At 41.9% G+C, this 16435-nt stretch overlaps 1 protein-coding gene across 1 annotated transcript in view; it reads left to right on the forward strand.

The window, feature by feature from the left end:
* The window catches only part of KIF26B (kinesin family member 26B), a 272065-nt gene that overhangs the window by 235344 nt on the left and 20286 nt on the right, over positions 1–16435 (forward strand). Inside the window, exon 11 of the mRNA XM_083856560.1 lies at positions 15782–15944. Coding sequence (XP_083712686.1) covers positions 15782–15944 — 163 coding nt within the window. The remainder of the gene's footprint in view (positions 1–15781; positions 15945–16435) is intronic.

Genomic DNA, 16435 nt, shown 5'->3' on the forward strand with positions numbered 1-16435 from the left:
TTTCTCTATATGACAAGTTAAGGGTTAATTATAAATGCTTGGGTCAAATACACCTCTTAGCTACACTATGCAAATCAGCTGTGCTGAGGGAAGGTTCATGAGTTGTCAAAACTTTTCTGGTCCCTTTTGGATAATTATTATTTTTTTTTAATTAGTATGGTAGTGGCTTTGAAAACAGAGCAGGGTCTTTAAGCCCTTTGCTATATATTTAATATGTCATACAACACAAAAAAAACCCCCTTAAACCTGAACTACTGAAGAATATTAACAATGCAATGACAACTTGAACTCTCTTAGCAGTCCTTTTCTTAATGATTTTGTTTACTCTGTGTTCATTTTAGAACTGCTGTCCTCCCACAGAATTAATTGGATATAAAGTCATTAACACAGATCTGAAAAATTATAAGGCAGGAATAATCTAAGCCACTGGATAGGAAAGACTTAAAAGCCTGGCTAACTTGACATCTGTGAGCTGAGATTTTTTTCATTGCACAGCTATAAATAGGTGGCTCTAATCACTCTCCTAGTGCTAATACGGGAAATGTCCCTTCTGTCCTCAGTAGCTGCTGGTGGGAATGACTGCTGTGCATGATGTTGTGCTTCCAAACTGTGAACCCAGACAAACTCTGTGGGCAGAACTTTGTCTGACATGGGTGCTCTGGGACAATTTTAGCTATCTCTTGAGAGGCTAAAGTATACATGGTCACACAACCTCATACATTTTTTAATTGGCTGTTAAATCAACCACTTCCAATCAGATTTAATGCAGGCACAGGCCTTTAGATGTGAGGTCTGTGCAGGACTCTTTGAGATTGAGAGGGCGTGGGGCAGAAGCAGGCTGGGCCGTGAAGGTGTGATGACACTGCTCTGCTGCAGGCTGCCTTGCCAGCCAGCTGAGCCAAATCCCAGCCAGCATCCACAAATGAACAAGCAGGGAGGACAGAGCTGCAATGAAGGAGGTGAGTTAGGTGGAATGTGGCAAGGTGGGGTTGAGGGAACAGCCAAAGTATGGAAAATGTAACACAGGACACAAACTCAGGGAAACTAGTCTTCATTTCTTCCTCTGCTCATAGAACAACTTGTTCATTTATCCAGATCCTCACCATTTGAAATGCAATTACATGAATGTATTTTCCTACCGAGTAAAATTCATACAGTCAGCAGACAAACTTCTCTCTAAATGATTTGCTCATCAGTGTGTGGAGGAGGAGGGGGTAGAGAAAATAGAGGATTTCAAATGAGTTCACTGCTAAATCATCTGAATTTAATGATTAATTTTTGTTAGTGCAATAGCTGCAAAAGTTAATACTGAGATGTTAAGAAAGTCTTCCTGGAACAATAATTTGGTGTTATCACTCAGATGTGAGAGGAACAAATCCTGAAACCCTGAGTTGAAACTCACTTTAAAGTAAATCCAGACAACAAATACTGCCTTCTCAGATGGTGAACCTTTAAATATCTTCAGTGTTCCCAAGACCAGGAAATTTGGAACAGATGTCTGTGCATTTAAATTCAACCCTCCTTTCAAGATGGGAATACATTTGGATACAACCTTCTAGATACAGCCCTCGCCCTCTGTTCTATGCAGATATAGTACCTAATGTCTAGGCAAAAACAGTTTAATCTGTCTAGATCTGAGTAAATTCCTGAATTGGTGTCCCTTGAGAATTTACTAGTTAAGCTGAAGAAGATGAGGAATAAGATGCATCAAGTAGTGAAGACTGCAGAGACAGCAGTAGCTCTATCAAAATGGGAGCTATCAAACTAGAGGGAAGGCTACTAGAAAAGGTCTTCAAGGATCAGTTTTAGGAGAGGTTTTATTTGATGTTATTATCAGCAACCTTGGCACCCAAAGCGGGAGCATGCTAATCATAGTGACTGCTTACACAAAGCTGAGAGCCATCATCTGTACAAAGGCAGATCAGAACATCAGATGGGAGCAGCTGTGGGACCTCAAGGGCTACAGGAATACAAATGGCACTGATGCAAGGACTTGCCCTGGTGGACTGCTGGTAATTTCTGATGCAACCTGGGAGCTTATCAGCTAGAAAGGGGATGGGGGTGTGTGCTGATTTAGGCATGCTGGCTGATGATCACAGGTGAACACAGCTAAATTAACAATGACAAGGCAATGAAATCTGAGGAGATATTAGGAATGACAGCAGAAAAATAGTAATAGTTATGCAGGGGGCTATCAATTCCTCTCCCGGGTGCAGTGCTGGTCTTCCATATAGATGAAGGATGAATTGAGACTGAAGCAAGTAAAAGAAGGTCTGGCAAGGGGAGTTTTTCACATGAGAGAAAATGAAATTAATTTGGCTTGCATACCCAAATAGAGTTAAGGGATAGAGAACACATGTCTGTACATGTGGCCAGGAGCATTCCCATCCTCGAGGAGGGAGAGCAATGGAAACCAAAGAGCATAAGCAAATAGAAAAGTAGTTGGCATGCCACTACTAAGTGGAAATGTGTGGGGGCAGTGTTGGAAAGCCATAATGTTTTTAAGGATGGGTTTTCTAAATGCTTAAGGAGGATTGTATTGTTCTCTGTACTGGGTAGGGGCAGGAGCTAATAATTCAGTTTCTTCTCACCCCAAGCATCACCTGTGCTTTGATGCTGTCCTGTGGGGCTTAGGCTCACAGGACCAAGCAATGCATTTCTTTCCTTCTTCTCCCTCTGTGATGGTTGCCCATGTGGTGTCTTTACCAGAATGACTGTCTTTCCTCTTGGCCTCTCTGTGTCTCCGGACATATTGTCCAGGGTTGGGTTGATTGAATGCTGAGGAACTCTTTGCTGTGTCCTTAGGAGGTCAGAACAGGCATGCAGAGGGGATGCAGGGAGGAGGCTGCAAGAGTTGAGCTGTAAACCTTTAAAAGCCAGTTCTAAGAATGTAAGAATGGCTGTACTGATTCAGGCCAAATGTCCTTATAGCATCCTGTCTGGCTAAATTCAACAGCAGATGCCAAGGCTAAAGTGTAAGGCTAAAATAAGTACTTTGCCAAAAAGTACTCAAGGCTCAACTATTTTCAGCTGTGGGAATTCCTGAGTATCAGCGGCGGCTTTGTAAACAGAAGAAGGACCTTCCAGGCACATTGTAAATGATTCCAGTCTGAGGCTTTTTAAAGACAGTTAAAGTTTGAAAGGATCTTTTTATGAAAGACTGATTCAGCTTACCTTTGAAATTTTGTTTTAGTGCTTCTTGGATTTTGAACAGCTAGCTTTAAGAGAGATCTTTTTGTGATTTAAAACTAAATACATACAAACTTTAGTATCGTATATTGCTTTCTGCCACTCGCTACTCCAACTATCAGCCTTGTGGAGACGCAGCTGTTAACATGGAAATATTCAAATTTATAGTTGTTTTTCTAAGCAGAATAAATACAATATTGGGTTCTAAAGCATGTTCTGGTCACCTCAGATAGAACTGCAAGCAATTGTAGTAACATTTGTTACTACGAATGTAATTTTTTGCTAACCAGCAAGTTTAAAAGAGTTCCTTTCCTTTGCTGTGGCAGGCCAAGAGAAGATCTCTGAAGTGTCAGATATACAAGAGCCTAATGAGAATCTTGTCTAATCAATGTTACTATAGTGGGCAAAATAAATAGAAGAATCCATTTAAAGGGGGAGTGAGGCATCAGATAACATGAAAAATGCATGTGCATCATTTTAAATTTTAAATTGCTGCATGGATGAAGATAAATGTATTGATAGAGCCTATCTTCAGTTGATTTATGTAGCAAATATATACATTTAAAATATTTATATACCAATTTTGCCACTTTTACTTACAGCACATAGCACTTGCATAGCCTGGAGTCCCTCAGGTTTTATTTAGGCTCCTCTGTGATTGAAGTATGATGGAGTGTGAGAGATATAAAAGAATCAAACATTTAGCTTCCTTATGCCTGTGTTTATAGATGACAGAATTCCCACTGCCCTGCACCAGCTGCTAGATTTGTTCCTGTGCTGCCAAAACTGTCATCATAAACCTGCCTGTGGTTCCACAGTTTAATTTCAATGCCGTGTATTTTACGTCAGAAGGGACTGTTTTAGTCTTTGTCTCATGTATCCTGTCACTAAATCTGTAAAAACCCAGTTCAGATGCTGATGAAGCTTATGGGAACTTTTCTGGAGATTTCAGTGACAGCTGGGTTTGGACCACAGTGTCAGTGGATTTCAGTTAGTAAAATCCTAATTTTTGGGGCTGGTTTGTGAACTTAACCAAAACACGGGCACAGGCAGAAAATTTTCATCTATGTTCTTTATTTGCCATGCTAATCACTATCATCGCTGCTATTGCTCAGCCTGTCTCATCACATCTCTAAATCAGCCAGTTGTGTGAGTAGCTCAGCCCACCTGTGTATGAAAGTTTTGGCTGTCTGATAGCCATTCATTTTTATGTGAAAGGAGTTCTTGGTGTCTCTCCACTTCCTAATAAGGTCACCCCACCCCTATTGACTGTTGGCAGTACAAATATAGCAGCCAAGGCTTTGCAGTGCTCTGTTCATTAGATTCTGCAAGCATCTTTGCAGGTGTCTAAGAAACTTATTTTGACCCTTGAGTAGTAAAGTGAGACCTTGAAGTGCAATTGGCTTCCAGTCCTAGGTTTTTAAAGAAATAGGTGAAATGGATAAAGTCAGCTTTCTTGCTATTCTCTAAAGAAAAAGAATGTGTAAAGTTAGATAGCTAAGTCTCCTATTATTATCCTGATTTTTAGAAAGAGAGTTATGTATGTTGTCTAAGATCTTTGCATATTCCCTGTACATGCCAATACATTATTCCTAAATGGAAATCATGGGTTTTTAATTTGTAGATGGTTTGGAACTGAACAACTGAGGCCAGTGTGTATCTGCTGGAAATGGGAGATGACATAAAAAATTCCTCCTTTTTGGAACTTGCTCCCGCTGCTTAATTCCCATCCTAGTCAGCAGATCACTTGGCTGCTGCAAAGTTCATCTTCCTTGACAATGGACAGAGATTGCTTCTTTTATCAGGTTTTAGCAGTTTCGTGCATCTCTGTGAAGCAATTTGGAACTACATGTGAAAAGGAAATTTAAAAAGTAATACATTGATTACCAGAAAAGAAGGTATGATTTGGGGCTTCTCACTGTATATATTGCTTAAATGCTGATGGTTTCCTATTTTCACTGCTTTACTTTGGGTTTTGGCAGTTTTTAGTGAGGACCTAGTATTGTGTAAATGCATTTTTTTTTTGCGGTTGATCTAAATGAACAGTTTTGTGAGCATCAGCACCAAGAACATAATGTTTCTTACAACTTGTCTCAGTCTGGCAGTCAAAAGAGTGTAAATACTGGCCAAAAATATTCCTGTGTTTGGGAATTTCTCTCATCTATGTGCTTTCTCTGGTGTGTTCAAGAATGGAATTGAAAGCATTTGTCTCATTTCTGTGGGAGAACAAATAAGATTTCTCTCCATCCACGGAGCTGCTAATCCTTCCAGCATTTACAGAGACTTACTATCTTCAAACTTTGCATACTATTTTCTCAGACTTCAAATTTGCCAAAAGCCTAGAAGTTTATTGCTGAAGGTGACAAGGCAACCATGTGTGCAGGTGCAGAGGCAGTATGAACTCTTAAGCCTAACTTTCTTTGGGGAATATATCTAATGACTGGCATAAATGAATTGTATAATTTCCATATCATTAATGTCAACCAAAGCCTGCCTTCTTTTTTCTTTTTTTTTTCCCTTTCCACATGGGAGTACGTGCACTTTCACTACCCTCTGCTATAATGCTGTGGGCTGAAGGCTCTAGGAGTTTGACATATAAAATCTCACTTATCAAAATGTGAAGTGTTCTGCTGAGTGACCTTCCCAGTTTCCTGGAGATGTTCTCTATTTACACAAGGAGCAGCGCCAAGTGGAGCGGTTTCTAAAACTGAACAGCAGTCAATTTATTTTCAGGTACCACTCCATTTGGGATTGCAATTAGAACAACTAGAGCTGCTCTCCAGCACAGGAAACTGGGAAGGTCATGCTGCCAAATCGTTGGCATCCTGATGAAGGAGTGTAAACTACTGCTGATCAAATGAGCCTGAGCAGAATGAAGTCATTATGGAATCCTCCCCAAAGATCATGAATATTCATGTGCCGATTACAAACATTAGAAGTTAATTTTCGTTTGAGGAAATAACCCTGGTATTCCACCTCTGGGTAGGCCTGAATCCTGACACTCCTGCAGCGGGTGAGGGCTGGGCGCTGTGTCTCGCTGCCAGTGGTGAGAGCCCGGCTCCCTGTGGCAGCCACCTGGTCCCCTCCTGTCCCCGCTCCAAATTGCTTCGGGGTATTTGCCGGGAGGCAGCCCAAATGCTCCTGGAGCTGCCTGGTGTGAGGGTAACACAGGAATCAGGCCCTCCCAAGCAGGCAGGTGCTTGTCTGCACCGTGAGGGGAGCGGGGTGGCCGCTCCCTGTGCCCTCGGCAGCGGCTCCTCGGCGTGTGCGACCTGGCCATGGAACGGCAGCCAGCTCAGGCTTCTGGATAAACCAGCCCTTTGCTTGGCCCCTTGGATACAGCGTGGAGAGCCTTGCTTTGGTCTGCCCACTGCCTGGCCTCAGGAGGCAGCGGGAGCTGGGGGCAGCAGCGCTGGAAGGAAACAGCAACAAAGGAGTGTGCCCTCCCCTCACGCTGATGCAGGGCTGGGGGGGAATGCCCTGGCCTGTGTCTGCTCTGCTCCTGCTCGTGTTAGCCACTGTCCTGGGTTGTAGTGTAGGATGTACACAAAGTATTTATCCTATCACCATCTTCATGAACTGTTAAAACCAAGTGGGGCAGTGCTCTAGTGTTGGGCTGTCTTCTGCTAATGGCCCATCAACGCCTTGCCCATGACTCACAGGTAACTCCCTCCAGGAGTTATCTCTGTTTAATGGGCCATCAAGGACCCACTTCACAACTCATCATCCCATTGTGAGATGTTCCACCCAGGGGGAGGAGCCAAGCATTCTCACCTGGATAGAATCTGGGATTTGGGACAGTACAAGTAGCCCTTACTCACTGAATTCCCAGAGGATCAGAGTTACCAGACCTTTCTACAGGATCACTGCTTCAGGAAGAGCACCTCACCTGGACTGCCTCCAGCATCCTGCTCAGGTTGTATTCTGACTCTGTCAGTGGTCCTTTGTGTTATTGCATTTATTTTATTTTATTTTTACCTTTTTGCCTTTCTTCTTATAAAATTCTATCTCTGACTTGGAGCCTCTCACTCGTTTTGCTTTCAAACCACAACAGCTACCCAGAGGGGCTGCTGTGAAGGTGCTTTCCAGAATGTGTCCTCAGCAGATTGTCAGGGAATGTTTCTGCACGCTTTTTCTTGCTGCATGTTTCCCTATTACTGCCCTACAGGCACAGACACTCAGCTGCATTCCAACCCTTCCCTTCCCAGCACTCCTGCTGCACTGTCAGGGCACAGGCAGCCTGGAGGAGAGTCCTAAGCTGCTCCAGTTGCTATACCATAGCAGCTATGTTGTCTTGTCATTTAAAGCAACTATACCATAGGGATAAGGTGAGCCAAACTTGTGGTTGCCATAATACTTCCAAGTAAGGGAGCCAAGGAAGGAGGGCCCTTCCCTTTATCAGTGTCTCTTGGTAGAAGTTAGCCTAGCCAAGTGCAGAGTCCCTAAATTATTTAAAATCTGGATCATTATTGGTTTTAACTGCAGATTATTTTTTTTTCCTCCTGTAAATCACAGTCTATTTATTGAGAATATTTTCTTAACAAGTGGCATTGCTGATTTTGGGGAATCTGGCTTTAACTCTAACATAGAGTCGCTGAGCCTAATTAGCTCCCTGGATTAATTGAGTTTCTGTTTTTCAGCTAGAATTTATTAAGAGCTGGCACTGTAATGAGACAGACCACTAGGATCATTTCTTTTTGCTTATCTTTGAGCTTTTTTGATGTTTTTAATGGCTGCTTGTGAATGGTGTTTGGTTCTGTGCTGAGATTCAAAGTACAGAGGGGAGAGGGATCATTCTCCCATTTTCAGTGTAGCCTTTTCTCTGAAATAATCACTGACCCTCAGCAGAGCTGTACTTCTAACCACCTCCTCTCTCCCACCCCAGAACTTGCACTTGCTGTGACTTTAAGCTACATCTGGATCTCTGAGCTCTCTCTCATTAGAGTAACACAGAGCTGTAAGTAAGGGTATATGTCTTCAGTTTGGTAATGCCAAAGCGTAAAGTACACCTGAACCAAACTACATAAAATTCACAGAGCTGGGCAAAGACTGGGAGGAACTTCTTTCTCTTGTTGGTTGAATTATTTGAATGAAGCATGTGTGGCTTCTGCTCCACTGCTGGCACAAGGCAGAAATGAGAGGATGGAGGAGACATCTTTCTCTGTATGTTTTCTGGTGGTGCCCAGCTTAGAGCTGGGCCGGCACTGTCAGAAACTCTGCACTCTTTAATATGTAAAGGTGAAAGTGGAGTTGTGTGATAGCAGCACTTTATTGGGAGAGTGTTCCATTGTGAGGCCAGTCAGCAAGGCCTTAAAAAAGTGGGGAACTTTTGTGTCATTTGTGAATAACAGGGCACTCCTTGTCAGTTTTGTGAACTGTTTGAACTTCATCAGCTTTGGTGCAACTTTTATACAAAAGTTACAGCTACTGAATGAGCCCCTTTTATGATGAGAGGAGTAGTTCCCTGACTCTTGGGAGAAGAGATCAACCCCGATCCTGCTACAATCTCCTCTCAGGTTGTTGTAGAGAACACTGAGATCCCTCCTCAGGCTCCTTTTCTCCAGACTGAACAACCCGAGCTGCCTCAGCCACTCCTCATGAGATTTGTGCTCCAGACCCTTCCCTGGCTCCACTGCCTTTCTCTGGACATGCTCAAGCACCTCAATGTGTTTCTTGCAGTGAGGGGCTCAAAACTGAACTCATTTCAGGTGCAGCCTCACTGATGGGTTTCTGTGCTTCTATCATTGATTTGCTTTTCTGCCTTTGGTAAAAAGAAACAAAAGATGCGTTTTGTGCACCTGCCCCACGCTCATGGGTTGTCACAGGCACAAGGATTGTTCAGCAATATGAAATTTTCTCTTAAAAGACAAAAATTCTAGGGGGAATCCCTGTACATTTTATATGCATTTTGTACTAGTACAATTTAAGATAAGCCCCATACTTGGCTCCAGCAACACCTTTCTCCTGCTCCTGACCTCTTGACTGCTGTAGTGTCACACACCTTCCAGATGAACCTGAGCACAGTGTCCCCTCAGTGTAGTCCTTGCAGCTGGCTCCCCCTTCCCCTCTGCCACAAGCACAGTGCTCCAGGTTGTGCTAGTGCACCTCATACAAAATAACTAACTACAGTGGCAGTGGAAATTTCCACTATGCTTGATTTTCCCTTTAAGGCTAGTCAGTTTCCACCTGGAACAAGTTCATTGTCTCCCCAGTGCCTCGTTTGACCAGGTGAAGAATTCCCCAGGTTAAAGGTGTAACACTTTACCCATCTTTCTTCAGCTGCCTCATTTTGTTCTGCTAACAAAGCCAGGCTTACATGGCTGAGCCACTGAGGGCTTTATCTCCCCACCCGGACTCATTTTGTCTGTGCCTACACAGACTGCTCCCACTTCCCCTCTCTCTCTCTCTCTATCAAAATTATTAACAGAAAGGAAAGACATAACTAAGCAGAGTATACTGGTTCATAGTGAACTCAGCTGTTATGCACCTGTAACATCCGCTGTTGGGCTTGTGCTTTTTGAGCTGTAAACTGTCCTTTGTAGAGATTATTCCCATGCAGTAAGAGCCAAAACCAAATATAGTCTTTATGTGGTTCCTGCATTATGTAAACGTTTATTACTGTGAATAAAGCAGTGCATCAGCTCAAAGGAGGAGAGTTAAGACTTCATGATCAAAAATGACTGTCATAGCTACTGAGATTTTTTCCTTTGACATACCTCTATAAATAATTAGATTACAAGACACCTGAGGGCATACATCATCTGATGCTGTAACAATAACACCTGGAGGGAGTCAACAACTTTCTCCTTTTGGCCAAGTGCCTAGGAAGACACTAAGGTATATGATTAGTAGAGAGCACAAACATGCTGCCTTGCATTTCCTAAAGCTTAGCTGCACTCTTCTATTGTCTCCCCTGTGCAATGTTATTATTCCTATTTCCGATGGTGCTGCTGTTGTCATTGGATAGCCAAAATTGGCATTGTAGTGGGGTGAGAGGAAAGGGAAAACAAAGAAAATATTTGTTATTAAGGGGAGGGATGCAGGAAACAAAACAAAGTATATAATACAATTGGGTAAATAATTCCACTGAAAAATCATTATTCCAGTGCTTCAGCTGGATCTTCCGCTCCAGTATTGCCTTCTTTTTGTGAAACAATTCTGTGTTTGTGTCTCCCATACACAGAATGAAATGCTGGGCAACAAAAATTCCTGCGAATTTCCTGAGCACAATATTTATTCTTATTGCTTCATTTTCTATTCATGAATTCTATTTTGCAGCCCTAAACAAAGGCAATTACTGTTTGCCTCTTTTCTGTGCAGCTCATTTTGAGCACACAGATTTTCTTAAAGCTGGAGGACCTGGCAGAGGACGATCCAGGAAGGCGCTGGCCATTCTCTGTCCCCTTGCCCGGCCTGCCCCTCACCTGGCCATGCCAAATTTCAGCCACTTTTTGAAGTTCCTCTGCTGGGTGTCAGTGAACAGCTGGGGGGGAACTTAAGTGGGGAAAGGGGCCTTGGAGGTCAGGTGGCAAGAATGGAGAATGTTAATGGGAGGAAGAGGGGGACAAAAGAAGAGTTTAATACTGGAATAATGTCTAATAGTGGTGCTGGAGAATGGCAAAGTCTGGTGTAGCTGCTTAGACCACTGCAGGATGAAACTGAGCTCTGCCAGGCTGTTTCGAGGAGGAACTGGGGATGAGCGTCATGGTATGGGAATAAGAACAAGCAAAAAGGTTACATGAGGAAAGCCCAGGACAGACACTGATAGATGAGTGTAGGATTGTCTGATCAGAGAAGAGCATGTCAAAAAGGACATGAAGACATGAGAGCACAGCTTTCACACAGTACAGGAAAGAAGTGGGTTACTCCCGAGTCTTCATGTTTTTCTACAGGTAGCAAATGCTAGCAAAACCCCCTGGTAAATTGTAAGTCATGTTCTCCTTCTCTACTGCTTTTCCAAAGAAAAGGTGGCAGCCAGCTGCTGCTGCCAGCTAGTTTAGCAGCTGAGGCTATTTGATACACTGGAATGTTCCAGGCTTGCTGATGTCTCATTGAAGTGTAACCACAAATCCACATGAAATTACATAAAATACATATAATAAGAGCATTTGGGATAACAAAATCAATTGCTATAGGGTCAGGAAATTTCAGAATTAATGGGCTATATATTGAGTTGTCCTTTCAGGGTTCTCCCTCCATTCCCAAATATCATCTTTTTTCAAGGCAGATAAAGGACCTGCTTTAGACATGTATCAGGACCATACAGTGATGTGGTCGTTGTCAATAAACATATGCAGGATGGGATGGAGGGTTGTGGAAGAGAAGGGAGGTAATTCTGAATTCAGACTAGTTCTGACAATGTGTCCCTAAATTTTTTAATGGGCTACTAATTGTATGTTCCTGGGTTTTTGGGCATCCTGATTTGAGAACCAACTGCCCCATTTGCTGTTCAAGATAAGTCAAAGTTAACTGTACTTTGAATATGAAGACTGTGTCCCAATCAATACTCTGAAAGATCTGTGCTTCACACCAAACACCTATACTTAATGAAGTCTTCAATGTTTCAGGTATTATCAGAGGAATATATGCCTCACCTCAGAGGCATTCATCAGATACTGGATTGACGAGCTCCACAGGGAAAAGAAAAAATGATAAAGAGCCTTTGAAGAAATCAGTTATTCAGGATTCAGAACAGAGTTTGTATAGTCCTAACAGTAAATAAGGCATAAATCCATACATTGCAAGGCAAGAATTAAATGAAAGATTAAATAACTTATGGTTCAGTGAGCACTGTTTATGCTGTGCAGGGTTTGAGGCAGGGCTCTAGTGGAAAAAATAGCATCCAGTCACAAAATTAAAGACTTTGACTAAATGTACACAGGCAACTGGGATTTATGCAGTGTCCAAGGACAGGTATCATGATATTACGTGCTTCAATCTTCTGTGTAAGATTCTGTGTTGTTTGAAGTTGAGCATAATGAATCATTCATGAGGAAGGGAAATACAGATGTGGATAAGAGGAGCATGAAGATGTACATCTTTCCTTCTTACTGAAAGGAAGATGTACATCTTCCTCTGTAGTGAAAGGACTAATTTACACTGGTCTCAGGTGGTCTCTCAAGAGAAGTAGAGAACACTGCTCATTGCAGCACTGCCATATCTCTCTTTTGGGGAGGTTCAATACCTGCTAGGGTTCCTATTAAGAGATTCATAAAAACAGCAGAAAAACAGGTAAGTTCTTCAGGAGCTGTTGTAATGTGAGAGGGTGGAAGCAACAGAGGAGGAGAGGGAACACAGTGAAGAAGAGAGAGGTCCTCTCCATATGGAGGGCTGTTACTCCATGGAATGAGTGGAAGCTTTCTGCCTGGCAGTCTTCACCTCTGTACTGTGCCTGCTGCCATACATCATAGACATACCTGACTTTACTCTCCTGCACACAAGGCTCTTGCCTCTGGACTTTTCCAGAGTTACAGCTTTGCATACTTTATTTTTGGTTTTTACTTGTGTGGGATAGATATGAATAATATTTAATAGCTTTTTTCCTGTAGCCAAGGTTGTCTAAGAAGCTAGGCAAGAAACGGTTTACAAGTAAAGATAATGTATTTTATTAGACCAAGTGATGTAGTTAGAAAAAAAATGAGGTGACTTTTAAGTACTGAAAAGACTGTAGAATTGACTTACTGATATACAGGCTTTGGAGTCTGATGTGTGATATCCCGACCTTCAATTTCTTTGTGTTTTAGATCCCCATAATCATGATGGTTTAGGGTAAATTTCCTAAACTATAAAAACATTAGTGGATGGGATAGAAATACATTTAAAATGAAGACAAGTATATAAAATGGAGTGATTGTGCTGCTGTGACCTATAATTTTTATTACTTTTGGAGCAGAATAGAAATAGACCATTAGCATTCCTGAAGTTCTCTTATTTGCCGTGAAGGCGTTCATGCATTTCACTCTGCTGCTGTGTGAAATCTGGAACCTTCTGCTAGCCAGCCTCTGCTTAATACATTGAGCAGCATTCACCTAAGGAGTAGCAGACTCTGACTTTCTTCAAAAGTTCCTGTGTCTTAGTTTAGCTTGTGGAGCCAGAGGATCAACAAAGGTCCTGCTTCTCAAAGCCCTTCCAGTGCAGAAGTACAGATCTCCTCTTTGTAAAACTTCTGCTTCCACAAGAAATTTTGAATTTTCAAATAAGAACTCACAAAAGACGTAATAAAATAATTCATAGCCCTTCATTTTTTTTCAGGCAGAAATACCATGCGCGCACTCAGAAGAGCAAAGCATCTATCTACTTTGTGTCTCACACTGGTTGCCAAGCAAATTTCAGTGAGACATCCAGAATGTTTTACCAATATTTTAGTTAAAGAGAATAGAGAGAGTTAAAAATTAGGCCACACATTTTTGTGTCTTATATTCTCTTTTCTCTTTTTTTTTTCTTTCCTTCAGAAGTTAGAAGGTGAAAATTATTGAGAAAGGTCAGTGAACCCTGAACAGCTGAACTTGTCTTATGACTGTCCAGATTTGATAAAAAACCTGTGTTTAGTAACTTTCTTCCTCTTTATGTTATTTTTCAATGTACAGTAGTGATATGAGGCTAGTTATTTTTTCTGGGTACAGAGTGAAGTTGAGAACCAAGATGTAGCCTGTGCTGAATGAAAAAACTCTGAAATTAGAAATCAGTGCTAGCTGGGCTTTTTACTGCTAGGTTCATGCTTTAATCCTTAACAAATCTGCCCTTTAGTTCCCATCCATGTCAGAGGATGAATTACAAATAGGTATTTCTTCAGTATCATTATTTTTCTTGCAAGTGGGTGTCTCAGTACAAGGCAGATGGCACAGATTATTTTACATTCCTAATGCATGTGTATCTAGGAGAGCCACGCCTCAGTGCTGATGCTGCTGCATAGGTTATGCATTCTCAGGAGACCAACATGTTTAGAATGTATTCTTTTGCACTTTCCCCTGTCGTCTCATGTTTTGCTATGATGGAAGCACTGGCAAATAGAAGGCTTGTTATTGATTTCTGTGGAGATGTTAATAATTTCCATGTTACTCTGCATTGGAGTGGCAGTAACTGGTGTACAAAATTTGATATCTCAATTATTCCATGATGGAAAGGAGGGACACTAACCTGAGAGACAGCAGCCTAGTAACTCTGGGTCTGTGGATTCAAAGCAGCCTTAGGCCACAAGTGAAATGAGTGAGCCTGTCTCGATATAGTCTTTATGAATGTTTGCTTCTCAAAGACACTAGACTGTCTTCATTGTGTCTGCAGCAGATGGAAGCAGAAATCCTGAAACAAAATAAACGTTTTATTTTCAGTATTTCTAGTTGAGCTGAAACTGCAAGTACTAGAAGCCTCAGGAGATGAGAACTTTGCAGAGCTATTGCATCAAAATATGCAGCCCAAATGCTGTTGTTTATTCAATCATAAAGAGAGGTGTAAGAGTTTTTGGTGTTTTCCCATCGGTCCCATCCAGTAGGCATAGCTTCAGTTCCCAGCAGTTGCAGCTTTGTGCAGAGTTCCTGTGAGCTGGAAACCTCAAGTGAATGAACAAGGACACACATGCACCATAGGTCATGTGCAGATATTTAACAGTGAGCTCCAAAAATCTGATCCGTAGCCACTTAAGGTATCACCATCATTACAACAGCGAATGCACTTCCTTTAGTGGCAGAAAAATATCAGGCTGTTGCTGCCTTTGTTTCCAGATGTAAGTAATTATCATCCACAACCTTTAGCATAGGGGAGACACTCTTCAAGAGAATGCCATTTCCCAAGTAACCATCCAGCTGACCTCCACACCATGGAGATAAAGGTCTTTTTAAAAACTATATATTGTGCTTTTCTGACTACAGGATTAGATGACCACCTCAAAAGTATTATATATGCATCATTGTTCTGTTAAAATTCATATTCTCAGTCCAGTCACAGACAGCCCCACAATTAGGCACCAGCATTTCAAAAGTTATCTGATGCTGAACAATAGAGTAAATGGCAAGAACAGAAAATTTGATTTCTGCCTCAGTGAAAGAAAAGATCTAATATGAAAGAACAATTGTGTGAATTTTGAAGGCTTGATTGGTTTGTATTTTACCAGCAACATCCAAAATTGACTTCAGTGACTTAACTGTTATTAGTATCAAGTTACCCAATGCCCTAGAAGGCAACAAAAAAATTGTGTTCTCTAATCTAATCCAGTACCCTCTTGTCCTCCAGAGCTGGGTCAGGGTTTGTCTGCATACTGTGCACTCCAAAAGAGTAGCAGTTTGATGTTTGCTGCTGTGGCTCCTTAACTATGTTCAGTGCTGGTCTGCATCTCTCTGTTGGCGATGGCAACAATGGAGAAGGACTGAGACCAAAAGGAGAGAGAAAAGGGGAAGTGGGAAGAGAAAAGAAGTTTGAATAATAGTCCAGGGTCTTTCAGCATGCTCAGCTGCACAACATAGTGCAAACCTGAAGAAGGAAACTAACTGGGATTCCATTAAAAAGGGGAGAAAATACCTTGCCAAGACCCAAGTTACATCATGATGGCCAAAGCAAAACCTTGCTGGCTAATGTAGCCTTAATTTGTTTTATTTTGCAGAGACAGCAAGCTGACCATGTTGCTCCGAGAGTCCTTGGGGAACATGAACTGCCGCACCACAATGATAGCTCACATTTCAGCCGCTGCGGGGAGCTACGCTGAGACACTCTCCACCATCCAGATTGCCTCCAGGGTCCTCAGGATGAAGAAAAAGAAAACCAAGGTAAGGCAATGTGTAACTCCCTTCTTATAATGATGGAGGAATGAGGAAGAAGGATCATGAAGGATCCTTAACTGGTTAGAGCGGCATGTAACAAAATCAGTAATCAGTTCCAAAGTGGATGGGTTGTACATACCCAGTTCTAGGCAGGTGTCAGAGAGCAATATCAGAGGGGTAATTGCTTCAGCTTCAGAGACACAGGAGTAAGTTCAGACACATCCGTTGTAGCAGGTTTGTAAGCTGACCTTGTTTAATAATAAAGCTGTTAGGCAGCATTTGTTTTCCTTTATGCTCTTAGTGCTGATGAAATAATGAGTGAAACTGCTGTAGAGTTAAAGAAAATTTGGATTAATTAAGAATTAGATTCTCTATGCTTCTCAGAGAGAGTGGAAGCAAAGCAAATGCAGAACAATTGTGTCCAATGCCAGCACTGACGTCCTTTTTATTCTTACTGCTTCTAAATATTGGTGATAGATTTTCCAAGAAGTAGAGTG

Source organism: Zosterops lateralis, assembly GCF_965231275.1.
Source record: "Zosterops lateralis genome assembly, chromosome: 3".
Classification (NCBI taxonomy): domain Eukaryota; kingdom Metazoa; phylum Chordata; class Aves; order Passeriformes; family Zosteropidae; genus Zosterops; species Zosterops lateralis.